This window comes from Indicator indicator, chromosome 17 (genome assembly GCF_027791375.1).
Source record: "Indicator indicator isolate 239-I01 chromosome 17, UM_Iind_1.1, whole genome shotgun sequence".
Classification (NCBI taxonomy): domain Eukaryota; kingdom Metazoa; phylum Chordata; class Aves; order Piciformes; family Indicatoridae; genus Indicator; species Indicator indicator.
In genome coordinates this window covers 17,459,769-17,476,767 of record NC_072026.1, presented here as the reverse complement: position 1 = coordinate 17,476,767, position 16,999 = coordinate 17,459,769, and the positions used below count along the sequence as shown (strand labels likewise).

The 16,999-nt window shown below is 49.0% G+C and overlaps 1 protein-coding gene across 1 annotated transcript; it reads right to left on the bottom strand.

Annotated features, from left to right (window-relative positions):
- Positions 1 to 543: 543 nt before the first annotated feature.
- On the bottom strand, positions 544 to 16,207 carry HDAC8 (histone deacetylase 8). The gene is made up of 10 exons (XM_054388572.1): positions 16,127 to 16,207; positions 15,514 to 15,566; positions 14,190 to 14,320; positions 11,434 to 11,575; positions 8,942 to 9,054; positions 7,284 to 7,392; positions 5,507 to 5,679; positions 4,087 to 4,181; positions 1,325 to 1,430; positions 544 to 1,038 (listed from the first exon to the last, which is right to left on the bottom strand). The coding sequence occupies exons 1-10, from the start codon at positions 16,205 to 16,207 to the stop codon at positions 1,016 to 1,018; spliced, it is 1,026 nt and encodes a 341-aa protein (XP_054244547.1). The 3' UTR covers positions 544 to 1,015.
- Positions 16,208 to 16,999: the final 792 nt, after the last annotated feature.

Genomic DNA, 16,999 nt, shown 5'->3' with positions numbered 1-16,999 from the left:
TTAAAGCAACAGGAAACATTCCCACAGTCACTGGAAATCTTTAAAAAGAAACAGCACAGATAAAAGCACTGCAAGCCAGATGAAGGAAGGGACAAGGGCAGCAGAGCCCAAGCTCCACAGCCCAAGGCACCAGGAGGGATCTGCCCCAAGTACCTGTGTATCTGTTCCCCTGCTGAAAGGCCTCACTGAGATGCTGAGTGGCAGCTCTCATGGGGTGCTGGGGCATCTAGAGGTTTATCTGAGATCCTCTGGGACAGGGGCTGTCACCCTGCTCTACATCTCCCTTGACACTCTAGCAAGCATCCCCAGGGTCTGGCCCCTCCACAAAGGATTTCAGGAGCTGTGCTGCCTTGTGTGATGGAGCTGGAAGTGACAGTTACAAACATAAATGTAGATCTTTGCTTTCCAGCACTAGACCTCCACTGAACATGTGAAGTGCTGCAGAAAAGATTACTGGCAAAGCAATGGCAAAGGGTGGGTGCAGGAAGAAAGGAAAGGGCTGGAAGAGTTATTTCAAATACTTTATTAAAAAAAAAATCCCAGTTGAAAACACAATGGCTATGCCTTTCCCTGGGAAGGAAGCACAGCCCATGCCCCAGGACACAGTTGGCTTTTTGGCATTGTTCTCCAGGCAGGCAGGTCAGAAGCCACGCTCCTGCCAAGAAGGCCAATGTGGTGGTGGGCTCCAGCTAGGGAGGGTTCACAGCTTTGAGCAGCCTCTCTTTTAAAAAACATTTAAAACCAGTTGTGAGAATAAACTGTGTGATGTTTAAAAAGGAAGAAGCAAGGATCTGCCAGCACCAGAAGGCTGTGGCTGGAGCACTCACACCCCTGCCTGGGGAGAGCCACAGTGCTCCTGGTGCACAGCAGCTTTTATTCTTTAAAGAGAACAACTAACCAACAACAATTTCTTCCAAATTTCCTCTGCAGCCACAAATTTTACCAGCAGCTCACAGAAACACGCCATCTTTCACGCAGGAAATGCTCTTGTGGAAACCTGAGCTTTTCTTCTCTGCTAAACAACATGCTTCAGATTCCCTGCAAATAAAAGGAGGCAAAAAAGGGTATTTCCACTGATATTTCAACCTGAAAGAATGGCCTAGCCAGGGGCAACTTTTGCTAAGAGACCCACAGTTCTGAGCTGATGTGCTACTAACACCAAAAATCCCATGTGAAGCAAGAGACAGGTGAAGTTGTACATGATGGGCAGTCAAGTGAATGTAGTTTGTCTTCCCAGTCTCTGAGAAAGACTTCAGTGAGCTTTCTTGAAGTCCTCTCTAAAAAGACTTGTAAACCTGAAGTACTGTTGGCTTGGACAACTCACCTTTGATACAGTTAAGAATTTCTTGAATTCTCTGTGGCTCATTGCGGTCTGGTCTGCAGCTTGGTGTGATCTCCAGCACGTAATCAGGACCATACTCTGTGAAGAACTGCAGGGACGAGAAGAAGAGAGTCAACAGAGAGGTCTCTGGCTGGCTGAGCTGGAGGGAGGGCTGCCCATGGGTACCTATTTGTCAAAAGGCAAAAACATATTCTTCATCTCAGGGACATCAAAGAGCTGCTTCTGCAGTGTCTGTGCCCACCTGAAGTTTGCCGCTGCTACCAACTCAAGGGTTCAGGAAGCAGGGTTCAATGGTGCAGCCAAAATCGATCCAAATGCTTTCTCTGGGAAAGCTGTTGGCATTCATTTTACGTACAGCTGCTTGAAAACCTCGTTTTCCAAATGAACAACATCTTGGCATAAATCCAGGCACCCCCACCTCACTCCAGACCAGAGGTTCAGACAATTCATCCCCATCAAGTGATGGGCAGAGAGTGAGAAGTCACAGAAAAGGATGGCTCCAAACATGTCACCCTGCAGCAGCTTTCCTGTGTGCACTTGGCAAGCCCCAGAAAGCACACTGTGCACAACCTGTCACTAGCCTTGCGTTTCTCTTTTTGCCCAGGGTCTTGCTTGTTTAGGACAGATCTGGAGAAGTGCTGAACAGTCAAAGCTGCCCCCAGGACCACTTTAAACATATAAAGACCATAATAATACTGAACCCTCTCACAAATCAAGGCATACACGTTACCAAATGGACAAATCCTGAGACAGCAGGATACTTCTTGGGCTTACATCATAGAAAACTGGGAAGTAGCCAGAGAAACTCTGTGTTTGCACTGTTACTGATATTTGTTCCTCAGCATCTGGTGTTGGCCACTGCAGCACAGAGGAGAGGAAAGAAGCAGACTGACAGCTTCCTGAACAATACTGCTCATTTAACATGGCAAAAGAGGCACCATCCTCCAGACTGCACATTCCCATCACAACAAACCAAGCCAAGTCCAGTGCCCAGGCCAAGGGAGAAAGAGAAACACTTGCAGTGGGCAACACCACAACAACTGTTTCTTGCTGTACATGAGGAAAAAAAAATAAATCTTTGAGATGCATAGTTTGGGAAGAAAGCTCTTGTGGACTGGAAGCTCTGCAGCTCTGTGGAGCTGTTACATTTTGGGAATTGCCATCTACTGGGCCAGACACTCAGCTCACCACCAGCTGAGCGGCCTGCAGATGCTGGCACCTGCCTCAGCACTTAGGCAAGAAACAACAAAAGGGCTTCATCACTTACAATCAGAATTTGTGGCAGTTTCCCCAGCTCGCCTTCTAAACATAAATTGTCCCATTTCCTGCCACAAGCCCCTAGAAAGGCCTGACCTGGCCTCCTGTCTGCCCATTTCTGGGAGCAGTGGCAGCAGTTGGTGAAGTGGGGAGTGGAGCAGAGGTTGTTTAGTAAGCACAAAGTGCTTTTTGTTCCCTCAGTGAGGCTGAGCTGCCACTTTTTCTGCTTCTAACAGTCCTGGGGTCCCTGGAAGAAGGGGCAGGGACTTTTATATGCCTGCCATAAAAATTCTCCTATAGGTGTCCAAGTGGCAACAGCAGCAGCCCACATTTCCCTTCCCTCCAGTTCATCCCTCTTCAAGTGCTACATCACAGCTCCAAGAAGCAGGCTAGGCTCTTACCTGGGAACTTGTTTCTCTAGGGTGAACCCTGAGCAGCTCATCTCATTTCAAAAAAAAAAAAATCACAAGCACCATTTCACTGCAAGTGTAACCCAAACAGGCTGGCCAGCAACAGCACCACAACTCACAGCCAACTCAGCTCTGCAGGCCAAGTCCTGGTCAGCTCAGGAAGGGACACGAATTCCTTTGACAAGGAGCAGCCAGAGCACACAGGGCCCTGCTGCGCTCAGTGACATCCTGCAATCGACTCATTCCCATGCTGCTCTTATCCTTCAGGGCACTCAGTGCAGGAATTAATAACACAGCAAAAAAAAAAAAAAAAAAAAACCCATTCAGAGCAAAACTGAGTCATAAAACACTAAAATCCTTCAGCAGTTAACTCCTGCAGAGGAGTTTGTCACTTCCCATGCATACAAAGGATCCAGTCTCATTTAAAACCTATTTCTGCAGAAACCTGCTTAAAATACCATATTTAAGCACAACATCTCTCAAAAACTATCTTGCATGTGAAATCACCAGCTTCTAATATGCCAGATTTCCAGTTTCAATACACACAAGGCTTTACTTCCTCATTCAAACTGTTCCATGAGATCTTTAGACATAGGCAAAACTGTAATTCTGTTCTGCAGGCTTGGACTGCTCTGCACATTTGTTTCTGTAGGGTCAGTAACACTGATCTATGGCTTGAGATCTATTATGAACTTAGAGCTATTCCACCCAAATTCAGCCTGGATTGTGCCCCTGCAACCAGCTGTCCAGCCTGACTTGAGACTTTAAAACCATCAGCACTGGAACTGAGACAGCTCATACATGATCACCATCAGCTCCTGGCCCATGGCCCACTGCTAGACTATTGATCAGAAAAGGTTCAGAGTAGCACCCAGCACTGCTCCTTCCAGCCAAAAGTACAGGAATGTTCTAAAGAGCTGTTTGAGCAAAGAGGTGATTCCCCCACCTGCCCCCTCTGTAATTATCTATTACAGGAGTGTCTCAACAAAACAGGATCGAGCAGCAAGGGTGAGTTTAGATCAGGTAGAACAACTCAGTTCTGGCTCAAGGAGAAGGGAGGGTTTGTCAAAGCTTTACCTCATGATCAGGGATCTCAGAGGACAGAGTTCTCCCAAGGATGACCCCAGTCAAGTATGTCCAGCAGCGTGCTGTGTTGGCAAGATTGTAGCCTCCTGTCTCCAGCAAGAATTGTGATTTTGGAGGGGAAAGAGTGGGGAAAGGGGAGAGAGAGAGAAAGAGAGATTTTAGTGGAAGGAGCAAACTGCAGAGGCCACACACACAGTTTATGTTAATTCACTTTATTTCATCCACTCAAGCTGTGCCCAAAACCATCATTTGGCACCTAATGGCTACAGGGGGCCAGGTCCAAGTGATACTGTATGCAAGGACAGACCTCCCAAACTGAACCTGTTACACACCCCATGGCACAAGCCAGGCTCCTTCAGCCCCCAGCACGAGCCTCCAGCCCCATGCTCTCTTCTGGCAACAAGGAGAGGTGCTCAAAGGCAGTAGGGAGAGAAGTACAAGGGCAGCAGTGGAGACAGGGGCATTCTGCTTTTTAAGGCCAGCCTTTAACCTACAAAGTGTAATACACAGGCCCAGACATTCACTGGTGAGCTCTTCAGCACTCATTAGTACAACTTGTGACTACTGCACAAGTAAATCAAGTTTCACAGTCAGTATGGTAATGGTCAGCTCTGTGGTAATGGCAAATGAGCCCAAAAGGAGATTCCTTAGTTGAAAACAATCCTGCAAGAGACTCAGAAGGTGTGTTGTTTTTTTTTTCCAGCAAAGTTGACTAAAATAGTAGGAGAAAAAAAAAATCACCTTGAAAAGAGGGGGAAACCATATTTTTCAGTTTTGGTTTGGGGGTCTGGGACTTTTTTGTTGTTGTTGCAAGTATTGACTCCTCTCCCAGTCTTCACTTCAAATGCTTATGTAATCTGCAGTGGTGGGATACCCTCTTAGTATTTTCATCAATGACAAATAGTTGTTCCTCATTTTTTGAGAGCTTTGGAGTTGTTTTTTGCCTGAAAGGTGGCATCCCCAGTATAATGAAAGACATACCACAGCAAGACTGAACACCTGTACCATGCAGGTAGCCAAAATCCTTTTCCTAAGTTCCTGCTTGAATCCAAACAGAGTCATTGATTGTCAGATGCCCCAAGGTTTGGGAACGCAGTGCTCAATTTTAAAACAGAAGTGCTGAAGGACTCATCAACACAGATGGTAATCAGAGGTGCAATTGAGAAGCCAGGGTCAGTTCATCTGGCTTACCAGGCTCTGCTCTTCTCCAGAGGAGATAAGCAGCCTTTAGCTCAAGAGCTAAAGGTCTGTGTGAAAACGTCACACTGCATCACAAAGTGCCCTTCTGATGCTGCCCAGCAGGCACCCTGCTAAACTCCAGTCAGTGCCCAGCCCAAGGGCACACACTCAAGGATGAGTGACAGGGGGACGAACCTGTTTCCTCATAACAGCAGGATGAGCCTGCACTCACCTCCTCCCAGGATGAGAGTTGCTAGCTGCCACTGCAGGACATACTTGAGGCACTTGCCCACTCCCTCGGGAGTCATGTTGAAAGAACACATGGGATCTCCAGCGATGGTGTCAGCCCCCAGCTGCAGCACAACTGCCTCGGGGTTGAAAGCACTGTACACCTCTTTCAGCACCCTGTGGAAAGGAGAAATGGTTGCCACAAGCACAGCTCAGAGGGATGCTGATGGCATGGCCCTGGGCCCTCAGATCTACCAATGCCTCTCAAGCCATCTGCGTTCTCTGCTCCCACCTCCCTCACACCAGTTAGGCTCCCTCTACTCCCAGCTAGCCTTCTGCCCCATTAGTCTCCTGCAGTAAGTTTAGCTCATCAGAAGGCTGATGAAGGCAAAAACATCACTGAGAATACAGAAGAGTGGGATATTGTCCTGATTAGCTTAGTAGAAGCATCAAACCAAATATTTGCTTTGGCTGCCCTGAGCAGAAGGGCTGCAAGCCAAATCCAGGGGCTTTGCTCTCCTGCAAAAGTCACAGTGAGGAACAGGGTCTGATGAAACAACAATCCTAAACTCTGGCTCCTCTCACCAGGACAGGACAAACAGAGTAAGACTTGGTCTAGCTTCTTTCCTGAATGGTTCTTGAGGAAGAAACACAATTGCTTCAGCTCCAGCAGATGCCAGGGTAGAGCAGGGCCAATGTTCTGGATACAGTTTATTAGAAGTGTTCTCCTTTGTAGAAGGCAGTTGGGGGCATGTCAGACTTTTGGCTGTGCACCGTTTTTAGTATTATGAACACCACAAAGGGAATAATACTGTTCAGCCTTTCTCTCTTCCAGCACAGACAGAAGATGCTTGGAAAATACTTATTGTTCAGCCCCAAGTGTATCACAGATGGTCAGAGCTCAGAGCAGTTATTTGAAGAAAAATCACCTAGGCCTAAGTTCACAGCTAAAAAGTACTCATCCCTCTCAATGTCTCTCAAATACAGAAGGCTAACCCATGGCAAAGAGATTCCAGTCACCCACAAACACCTCTGAATATTCAGTTTGCCTAAGGATTCAGCAAGACCTCTGAGACCTCTCAAAACCCATGTTCATTGTACTCAAAAAGTGCAACAAGGGAAGTGACAAGGCTTAAGGAAGAACAGCAATTTAAAAGAGTAAATAAAAATTAAAAAGAGAGGTTCTCCTCCCCCTCTACTCTGTCCTGGTAAGGCATCTGGAATATTGTGTTCAGTTCTGGACCCCTCAGTTCAAGAAGGACCTCAGGGAACTGCTTGAAACACCCCAGCACAGAGCCACAAAAATGATGAAGGCAGTGGAACATCTTTGTTATGAGGAGAGACTGAGGAAGCTGGAGCTCTTTAGCTTGGAGAAGAGGAGACTGAGAGGTGACCTCATTAATGTTTATAAATATGTAAGGATGAAGCCAGGCTCTGCTTGGTGATGCCCAGTGACAGGACAAGGGGCAATGGATGGAAGCTGAGGCATAGAAAGTTTCACGGAAACATGAGGAAAATTTTTTCATGGTGAGGACAACAGAACACTGGTGCAGGCTGCCCAGGGGAGTTGTGGAGTCTCCTTCTCTGGAGATATTCAAAACCCACCTGGATGTGTTCCTGTGTGATCTGCTCTAGGTGATCCTGCTCTGGCAGGGGGGTTGGACCGGATGATCTTTCAAGGTCCCTTCCAGCCCCTAACATTTTTTGATTCTGTGAAATGAAATCTGTGCAGTTTCTGTTCTCTAAAACCAAGTAAGTTGTATCAGAGCAAGAGGGCTTACGCTTCACAGATCTGGTAATACTTCTCATCTTGAATGCCATCTTGAATAGGTACATTCACACTGTAGTAACGACCCTTCCCCAGGCCAACGTCTGTCACATCACCAGTGCCTGGAAAACAGAAACATCTCATGACTGGTGACAAGGGAAAGAGGATCAGCAGCAAGAGAAATGTGTGGGATGTCTCAGATGAGAGTAGAGGCAGGACCTTCGGCCTGCTTATGGAGAAGTCCATTTGCCACCACCAACGAAGGAAAGGTTGGACACACCTGGTTCTCACCCTCTGCCCAGTTCTGTCATGCAGCCTGCAAGGGCTGCACATGGCTGCCCAGCAGGGTCTCTGCCCAGACCCTATTCACAATGTCAAACCTAGTTTCTCCTTCTTTCCTTCTCCTGGGTCAACAGGAGAGGCAATGAGACACTGATACTGGACAGATGGGATGGGTGTTGCCTTTGCTGGGGCCTCATCAGTGATACAGGAACCAAATTAGCCAAAGCCTCGTTGAGTTCAACTTGCCTGGGAAAAATCCTGGCGAGAACTTGTGCAGAGAAACAGTCATGACTTTTGAGGTGAAACTAAAGGCATCTTCAACTCCTATGAGAAAATAGAAGAGAAAAAACATTTCATGCATCTTTTCTATAAATGAGAGTCTAAACACAACAATGAGCCATGCACCAAACATGGGGCAGCAAGCAGAGCAGGGACACAATGAGCAAAGTAGAAAACCGTATCTGCCTCAATAAATCCATCCTTAATCAACAGAGACATGAATTCAACAGCATCAAAGGTCACAACCTAAATTATTTTGGTGGGTCTCATGCTAATCTGTACTGAATGGATCTCAATACCTCAGGTCAGTGCCCACATTAGCAGCACTCATTTGCACTGCTTGGCCTGCAAGGCTGGGGGAGGGAGTTGAGCAGAGATGCCTTGGCTACAGCTTTGCTCTGATTAGAAGCAGAACTACTGAGCTCTCTTGCTTTTTCTTAGGGCTGCTGCAGTTCAAAATGCCTTTTTTTTAAAGACATTAAAATAGTAGGGGTGGGAGGAGGAACAAGAAGTAACAGGGAACTTAACAGAAACCAAATGTGGGAGGGAAACAGAGCAAAATGAATCACATAATAAAATTTAGGAGAGCAGGAAATGTTAAATGGTGTTGAAATAATGTACCTGTGTAATTGTAATGTAATGAGAGAACAGTTTCAGCAAGGTCAGCTCTGGCTTTAGCTTTATAACATCAAGCCTTCTTTTAAAAGCACCATCTACTACTGACTGCTTCCCTCTTGCACTGGTGGCATTAAACAATTAAACACTGTCAACAGCTGTTCTGCTGGGGTGGGAGAGAGGGGACATGGGGGAAGTCCTTGCTAGAAAGCCATTAGCAGAGGGAATTACTGAAATGGGAACATGTTATTTGTTGCTTTGGGTACAAGACCACTGCTCAGACCTTGAAGAGAGGTATGATCAGCAGACCTCCATAAAATCCATAAAACAAGACAAGGCAGAAATGGATGGAGGGAATCTGACTGTACTGAAAGGAGGCAAAGCCATGACTGTTGCAGCAAGCAAAGCCTTGCTGCCCCGACAGGCCTTGATTTCTCCCATTCTTCCCACTGAGTCAGTGCTGCTGTGCTGTTCACAGCCTGTGCTGGGCCTTACCATCCCCATGATGCAAATCCAAATCTATGTAAAGGATACGGTCAAACTTCTGGCGCAGTCGCAGGATCCCCAGGACAGCATCGTTCAGGTAACAGAAGCCAGAAGCTTCATCTCTGTGAAAACAACGTCCATGAGGTTGAACGTTGCCAATGCAACTGCCACATCTTGGCATTGTTACTCCTACTTTGCAAGTCTCCTTCCACCTCACAGGAGCACAGAAGAGGATGGAGAGCAACAACCAAGGGATGGGTCAGGGACAGCTAAAAGCCTGGCTAGGAATCACAGACAGCGTGATTCCTTGTGCCAATTCAACCCCAGCCTTGAAGGCATCTGGTAAACCACTAGCTGGCCCTGCTGCCTTTTCCTGACCATGGGGGGTTTCACAGGTTACCTCTGCCCATTTTGCTGCTGCACAAATAAAATATTAGCCTTCTGCACTATTAAAGAACTTCAGAGCCACTTGACTCAAATGCACTTTCCACGGTACCTCCTCTCCCTCTGCAGCAAGAGGACAGGCCCCTGGACAGTCCTACTTGGCAACATTCCTGTGAATACTGGACAGGGACAGGCAGGTAGTCACTCCATCCATGCTGTCTGGGTCACAGGTCCCAGGAAGATCCTGGCAGTGGAAAGCAGGTCCAAGCCAGCAGCAATACTCTGCTGCTCTGTTCCAAATTCTTGGAGTACGAAGGCTAAGCCCCTTCCCACAGCAACACTCTCCCTTTCTCCCCAGAAAAACAGAAGTAGGATGCCCCACATGCAGTCCCACACAACACAGCTCCTGAGCTCGGCCAGAAGAGAGCCCCAACAGCTAAACACAGGACTGATGTTGTGTGGAAAGATTTATCTATGACATACATCAAGGGACAGCTTCTGTATTGTTGACATCAAAGGAACAAGTAAGTTTCTTAATCCCTGCTCTAGATTTGCCTCAAGGTCAAGTCCCTGTCATCACTTGGCACTAGATCCTAGATCAGCCCTGGATACCTGATTTAAACCAAAATTCTATACGTTGCAGCAGGAGTGTCCAAGCCCCTCTTCCCCAACAACCTTTGCCTAATTAACAGTAACTAAATATTAACAGTAGTTTAATATTGAAGTCTTAATATGCTAATGAGATAAATCAGGTACATGCTAAACATATAAGCTTGAGGAGGGTAGATTTAGAATGGGTATTAGGAAGATACTGCAACAGGGTGCCCAGGGAGGTCATGGATGCCCCTTCCCTGGAGGTGTTCAAGGCCAGGCTGGATGAGGCCTTGAGCAACCTGGTCTAGTGGGAGGTGTCCCTGGCCATGGCAGGGGAGTTGGAACTGGATGATCTTTACAGGTCTCTTCCAACCCAAACCATTCTATGAATCTGTGAATAAATGACTGTGTTAGTCAATGTTCCAAACCATGCTAAACATTCCCTAGAAGGCAGGAATAACCTGGGCTGGGGTATAAAACCAGTGAGAGGAACATTTCAGAGTGTACCTGGCACCAAGGAGCACATGTGCCGCTGGCACTGGTACCAGGGTCAGTGAGGTGGGGTGCAGCATGGGCCAGCACAGGCACCAGCTGCAGCAGCAGCTCAGATTGGGGGTGAAGGCAGAGACAAGGCCAGAGGCCACGTGCTCCTCTTCCTCCACCCCAGACAAGGACACCTTTCTGGGCAAGAATTGTGCTTGCAAACCACGGCTGAATGATCAGAGCCACTGTGAAGCTTTGCACCTCCAACTGTGTTGGGAGATACCCTGGATTTGTTAACCCTGAGATCACCTTACAGAATGGCACTGCAGATCAGCTAGCTGGGGACAAGGATGGCTGCCCTCGCCTGCACTTGCAGACAGGCCTTGGGTTTTGGGAGATGGGGAACACAAAATAAAATCTACACCCATGGTAAACAGCGAAGGCTTGGAAAGAAATCATTTTACCACTACAGAGTCACAGGAGTCAGGGATGAAATTTTTACTTCCTCTCCAGTTGCTCTTGAAATCATTACTGACATCATAGCTCAGAGCAAACAGCCACCACTGAGCACAGGGAAAAACAGGGGTCAGTCCTGCACTGGTTAGAATCTCTTATTAAGAAATCAAAAAAAGCCACACAAACCAATTTGGACAACATGTTGACACATTCCCATTCTCCTGGGTTGAGAGTGACACCAATTGTTTGCTTCTCCACAGCCCTTCTCCATGGACTTTGCAAAATCAATTCTCACCTGAACTCCCAGAGACAACCAAGTATCAATGGAAGTTGGGACACCTCTGAAAATATCTGCCCTAAACCTGCACTGCAGTCCATGATAGCACCAGGACTCTCTCACCATGCCACTGCCATACACTCTGCTTCTTTCCTATCTACCTCCTGCCTTCCCTCACCCCTGTCACTCCTTGTTCTCTCTCCCAGCTGAATCACTGCACACTGAGGGTTGGCAGGGAAGCTGGAAGTTGGGGAATGGGCTTGAGACACCAGGTGAGAAAACAGAAGGGAAGAGATTGTTTTCTTACTTCTTTGCATGATGCCACCCTCCAGGCCAGTTAATTGCTACCTTGCACATGCCATCCAGCAGGCACTGGGCTGCAGTGATGGTTGCTCCTCCCACGGCTGCTGCATAGTCAAAGATCCCTTCGGTAGCTGGACAGTCGTAACCTGTGAGTAAGAATCCACGTCAGACACAACAGGCCTTTTCCTCTGGGGGAAGCACGTTCTCTTTGTGTTGAGCTCTCTCTCTCTTTAACCACTGCTCTAACTTTTTGTTCCCGACGCAATGAAAAAGCCATGGCACAAAACCCTCACAACAGGTATCAGATTTAGACTTACACAGCAGATTTAGTGGGTGCAAAGAGGAAAAAAACTGCACTGGGTTTGCATGGAAACGTTTTGGTAGAGAGGGAGGGCTGCAGGGGTGTCTTCTGTGAGGAGACACCAGGAGCTGCACCCATGGTGGACATGGATGGCTCCAAGACAGGCTCACTGCTGGCTAAGGCCCCATCAGCAATGCTGGTGGTGCCTCTGTGATACTATACTTAAGTGAAAAATGCTGCACAACAGCTAGGAGAGAGGAGTAGGAATATGTGAGAGGAACAACTATGCAGGCACCATGGTCAGTGAAAGAGAGGAGGAAGTGCTCCAAGCATCATAGCAGAGATTCCCCTGCAGCCTGCGGTGAAGACCACTGTGAGGCAGGCTGTCCCCCTGCAACCCATGGAGGTCCACAGTGGAGCAGATATCCAATTACAGCCCATGGAGGACCCCACACCAGAGGATAAATGCAGATTTTACTGCACTGCTCAGGCTGTCTTAAGTCCAGGGCGGCAAGAGTCCTTTGGTCAAGATGGCATCCCTTCCCTCCAGCAGACACACTGAAGGGAAGGGATGCCATCCAGAAGGACCTCAACAGGCTGGAGAGGTGGGCACAAGCCAACCTCATGAGGTTCAACAAGAATAAGGGCAAGGTCCTGCATCTGGGTCAAGGCAATCCCAAGCATAAATACAGGCTGGGCAGTGACTGGCTGGAAAGCAGCCCTGAGGAGAGGGACTTGGGGGTGCTGGTGGAGGAGAAGCTCAACAGGAGCTGTCAGTGTGCACTTGCAGCCCAGAAAGCCAACCAGAGCCTGGGCTGCATCAAGAGAAGTGTGGCCAGCAGGTCAAGGGAGGTGATTCTCCCCTCTGCTCTGCTCTGGTGAGACCCCACCTGGAGTACTGCATCCAGTTCTGGAGCCCCTATTACAAGAGGGATCTGGACATGCTGGAAGGTGTGCAGAGAAGGGCCACCAGGATGAGCAGAGGGCTGGAGCACCTCTCCTGTGAGGACAGACTGAGAGAGTTGGGGCTGTTCAGTCTGGAGAAGAGAAGGCTCCAAGGTGACCTTCTTGTGGCCTTCCAGTATCTGAAGGGGGTAAAAGAAAGCTGGGGAGGGACTTTTTAGGATATCAGGTAGTGATAGGACTAGGGGGAATGGAATGAAGCTGGAAGTGGGGAGATTCAGACTGGGTGTGAGGAAGAAGTTCTTCCCCATGAGAGTGGTGAGAGCCTGGAATGGGTTGTCCAGGGAGGTGGTTGAGGCCCCATCCCTGGAGGTGTTTAAGGCCAGGCTGGATGAGGCTCTGGCCAGCCTGATGTAGTGTGAGGTGTCCCTGTCCATGGCAGGGGGGTTGGAACTGGATGAGCCTTGTGGTCCCTTCCAACCCTGACTGATTCTATGATTCTGTGTAAGCTAAGTCACCAGCCAACAGCAGCTGCTCTGGTCCCTGGCTATAGCTTCAGGCCGTTGTTAACCTGTGCCCTCCACTGGAGCAGGCTTGCAGCAGCCAGTCTCAACTCTCTTCCAAGGGCAGCAAGTGGGATCTTTGTCCTGCCTGGGATCCCCAAAGCACCAGCAAAGGCACTGGTTCTAGGTATGCAGCGAGCAGCATCATGAGGCTGACAGCTCTCTGTCACCTCAAATCTGTCCTATTACTCTAAGACCACCTTTTAAAGACCAGGCCTGAGGCCTCTCTGCATTTCAAAAGAGCAATACTAAGCAGGACTTTAGGCTTTTTGATTCTTTCGTTTATTTTTCAGAGAACCCTGAGTTTCCCACTAGTCATCTAGTTTCTCAAGGTTTGCTATCTGTTTTGGAATATGTTGGTTTTGTCACAAGAGAGATTGCTTTTGTCATGAGTTGTTTCCAAGCTGTTTTTCTTCACTTCCTAATCAATATAGAGAGTTCAAGTATATAAACTAAACATAGATAAGAAAGAGAGTTTATGGTACAAATCGCTTAACAGGAACTAAAGGCAGTGAGCATGTCCTTGGTGCCACAAAAAGTGATTTAAGGAAGGGGTTTGGGATACCCCAGACCACAAATATTTTGCTGAATCCTGCTCCATGAATATGTAGTAGGTAGGAGGAATAATTGTATTAGGTCAGTGTGTCTTTTCAAAAGCTCAGGTATAAATTCATACAAAAACTTTTCACCAGGGCTCATGAGCTGTGGAGCAATCCCCCACAAAGCCCCACTAGACAGAGAAATGCTGCTGCTTATGCACCACAGTGTCTAAGAAGTTTTTTCACTGCAGCACCACCCCTGTTGGCAACACTGGAAACACCAGCCTGACAGGTGACCACCAGCTGACAGGGTTCAGCAACACACCACCAAAGACAACTTCCCTTCATTAACAGCCCCTCAGCCCACCTGAGCTCACCCCTCTGTCTAACCTCAGCTCCAGCCAAAATCATGCTGGACCTGATCATCAGTTTATCCCTTAAAACACATCCTTACCCAGTCCATACTCCACAGACTCCGGATGATCATCATCTCCCTCCTCACTGACTTTCTGCAGGTGCTGCAAGTAAGCATCTGTATGGAAGCTCGCCATCTCCTCCATGGAGGCCACTTTGGGCTTGATTATCCTAGGCAGAGAGGAAGAAAAGAGTACATCAGGACAAGAGACTCCAGGATTCCAGCTTTAACCTCCTCAGACTAGGAGCCTTCTTTAGGCAGTTAGTGATGAAAAAGCAAACCAACTCCCTCTTCCTCTCACAGTGGATTGTTGCTTTGAGTGAGAAGGCCACTCAGCTTAGCTGGAGTAGGCCTTTTTCCCTGCTGTGCTCACCCAACACCTGCAGGTGCTGCCTGCATTAACCTTTCCACTTTGCTTCAAGTTCGTTTTTCCGTTTTCTGCATTGTTCACCCTGTTTGAGCGACCCTCAGCAGATCCAATGTTCTGGTTACACACAGAGCAAACAACAAGAGTGAGAATGTCCAGTGCTATGGAAGGACACCAGCCTGCTGGGTCAAGAGCTGAGCAGCTTCTTTTATATGCTCTTATCTTCACCTGCACTCAAAGCAGACACCGTCTCTGTCCTCAGCAACTCACATATCACCCTTCCCAGCTTTCTGCACTTTGCAAGCCACCTAAATAAATCTTGTGACACATTGAAGCCCTCTCCAAACCACAGACTCTGTGGCTGCATGCAGGTAATGCAGTACAGATCCATTGTTATTGGAAGGATGCAAGAAGCTTCCAGCTCACCCATGGGATTTTTAAAAGATTTTATGAAGCTGAACTAAGTCTTTTTCACCCCTTCATATCTCCCAGCGTCAAGAGACTAACGGGGCAGGAGAGTTCTCACTCTTCCACCCCAGACTTCAGCATCTTCTCTCCTGAACAGCATCAAGACCTCACAAAAAGTCTCCCAAATCAAACATAATGCACCAAAATAACATGCTCCCTCTCAGCATCAGCACTGGCCAGTTGACTCAGAGCAGTGCCAACAATTTCTGCTCAGAGCCACATGCACAGAAGGAGACAGTGGTGACATAAAGGGAAACTACAATGCAATTTGTACTCCATTGGAGCAGGAAGAGTGGCCATAAATTATACCTACCATAATTACCACAATGTTGTTCAGTTAGCAAAACAGATTTCCCTTAGATCCTAGAAGGATCTAAGGAGGACAGAGCAAGTGTCCTCCTACAATCATGCTGCCAACAAGGACAGTAAAAAACCTGCAGTTACTTGAACCTTAGCAAAGAAAAAACCTGCAGTTACTTGAACCTTAGCAAAGAAAACAGTCTCTTCCCAGAAAAGGGGAGCACTTACTTCATCTGGTCAAGCAAGGAATATGCTTCAATCAGTGAATGTACCATACTGGCCTAAAAAAAAAAAAGAATAAAAAAAAAAGAACATAAGAGCAGCTCTAGCGTAGGATTCAGACACAGCAACTGGGGGCTAAATAACTTGCAGAGAAGTTGTTACTGTGAACTCTCCCAGCAGCACAGCTGAACTGGCGCCAGCTTGAGCTGGGTTCCGGGGCAGGGTCTCCCCCGCGGAGGGTACGGAGCACGGCAGGGGATGGGGGGAAGCCTCCCCTCCCGGTGTGTCAGCGAAAGGCACCGCAGCGCACAGCCGATCGAGCCCGGGCAGTGTCCCTAGTGTGTAACCGGCCTGCCAGAGGCAGCCTGAAGGCACCGGCTGGCTCTTCCTCTCTCCTCACACCCATGCCCAGGGCCGGGACGCCCCGCACCGCTTCCCCCAAGCTCCTCACACCCTTCCGCTGTCCCCGACACCGCCTACCGCCCCAAACCCGCGGACTGCCCGGCAGCTTCCCGCAACAGCCTCCCACGAACCCCGCGGGCCTCACCGCTGCGCTCCCAACACCCCCGCGCCCAGCCCCTCACCCTTCCCGGCCCACAGCCCCCGGCGCGGCGCTGACCCGCTTGGGCACTTTGCAGAGGGAGTCGCAGAGGGCGAGGTACTCCGGGCTGTAGACGTACACCGGCGACGCTGCCGCCATCAGCGCCGCACGCCCGGGGCACGCCGGGAGGAGCCGCTCCGCACCAGGGTACACCGGGAGCCGTAGTCCTCTCCCTCCCGACAGAACCGGAAGCCCTTGGGCACTCCAACTCGGCCCGCGGCGCCGGGGACTTTACCTCCCGGGGATTCTCCCTCCCTGCCGAGCCCGGCTAGCGAGAACAGGTCGCACACGCGTGTTAGAGATGTTTTATTGAGACTCATTCCACGCAGCACGGCGTGGTGCTTTTTCTTTAAAAACTAACAACTATCATTAAAAAAGGCCCGAAGCTGGCATGCATCCACCTGGAGACCTCTCGCCAGATGGGTGTGACCCAAAAGGTGCCCGGTGCTTCCCACCATGGCTCCCCATGCTCAGTCAGGGCCCTGACGATTCCCAAATGCAGCTTCCCCCTCGCTTGGGACAGAGAAGTCAGGCTGGGGCTGTCTGTTAAAGCCTTCTCTGCCTGAAGCCAGGTGTGGAACTAGCCCTGTGTAGCTATTACACAACAGCTGCTACCTCAAGCAGCGGCACTGACAACCCTTGGCTACTGTCAAGCCCAACCTGAAGGCCAAACAGCACTGGAGAGAAGAAGAGGCACAGACAAACATCAATGCTGAAGGGAGCTGCCCCAGTGCGGGCTGAGACGCAGCAGAGCTGCAGCCACAAAAAAGGGGTTGGAAAGCAGCAGCAGCTGGCTGCGCCGCCCCTACAGCAGGCAGAGTAGGCAGGCAGGGCAGGAGCAGCAACATGAGTGGAACGTTGCCTGCACCCGGCCAGCTCAAGAAGTGAGTT

Coding starts and splice junctions, on each gene's coding strand:
- HDAC8 (XM_054388572.1), bottom strand. CDS start 16,207: ATGGCGGCAGCGTCGCCGGTGTACGTCTACAGCCCGGAGTACCTCGCC. Junction 11,576..14,189: donor GTCTGTGGAGTATGGACTGG/GTAAGGATGTGT, acceptor TCTTACTCACAG/GTTACGACTGTCCAGCTACC. Junction 5,680..7,283: donor TATTACCAGATCTGTGAAGC/GTAAGCCCTCTT, acceptor TCCTTTCCACAG/GGTGCTGAAAGAGGTGTACA.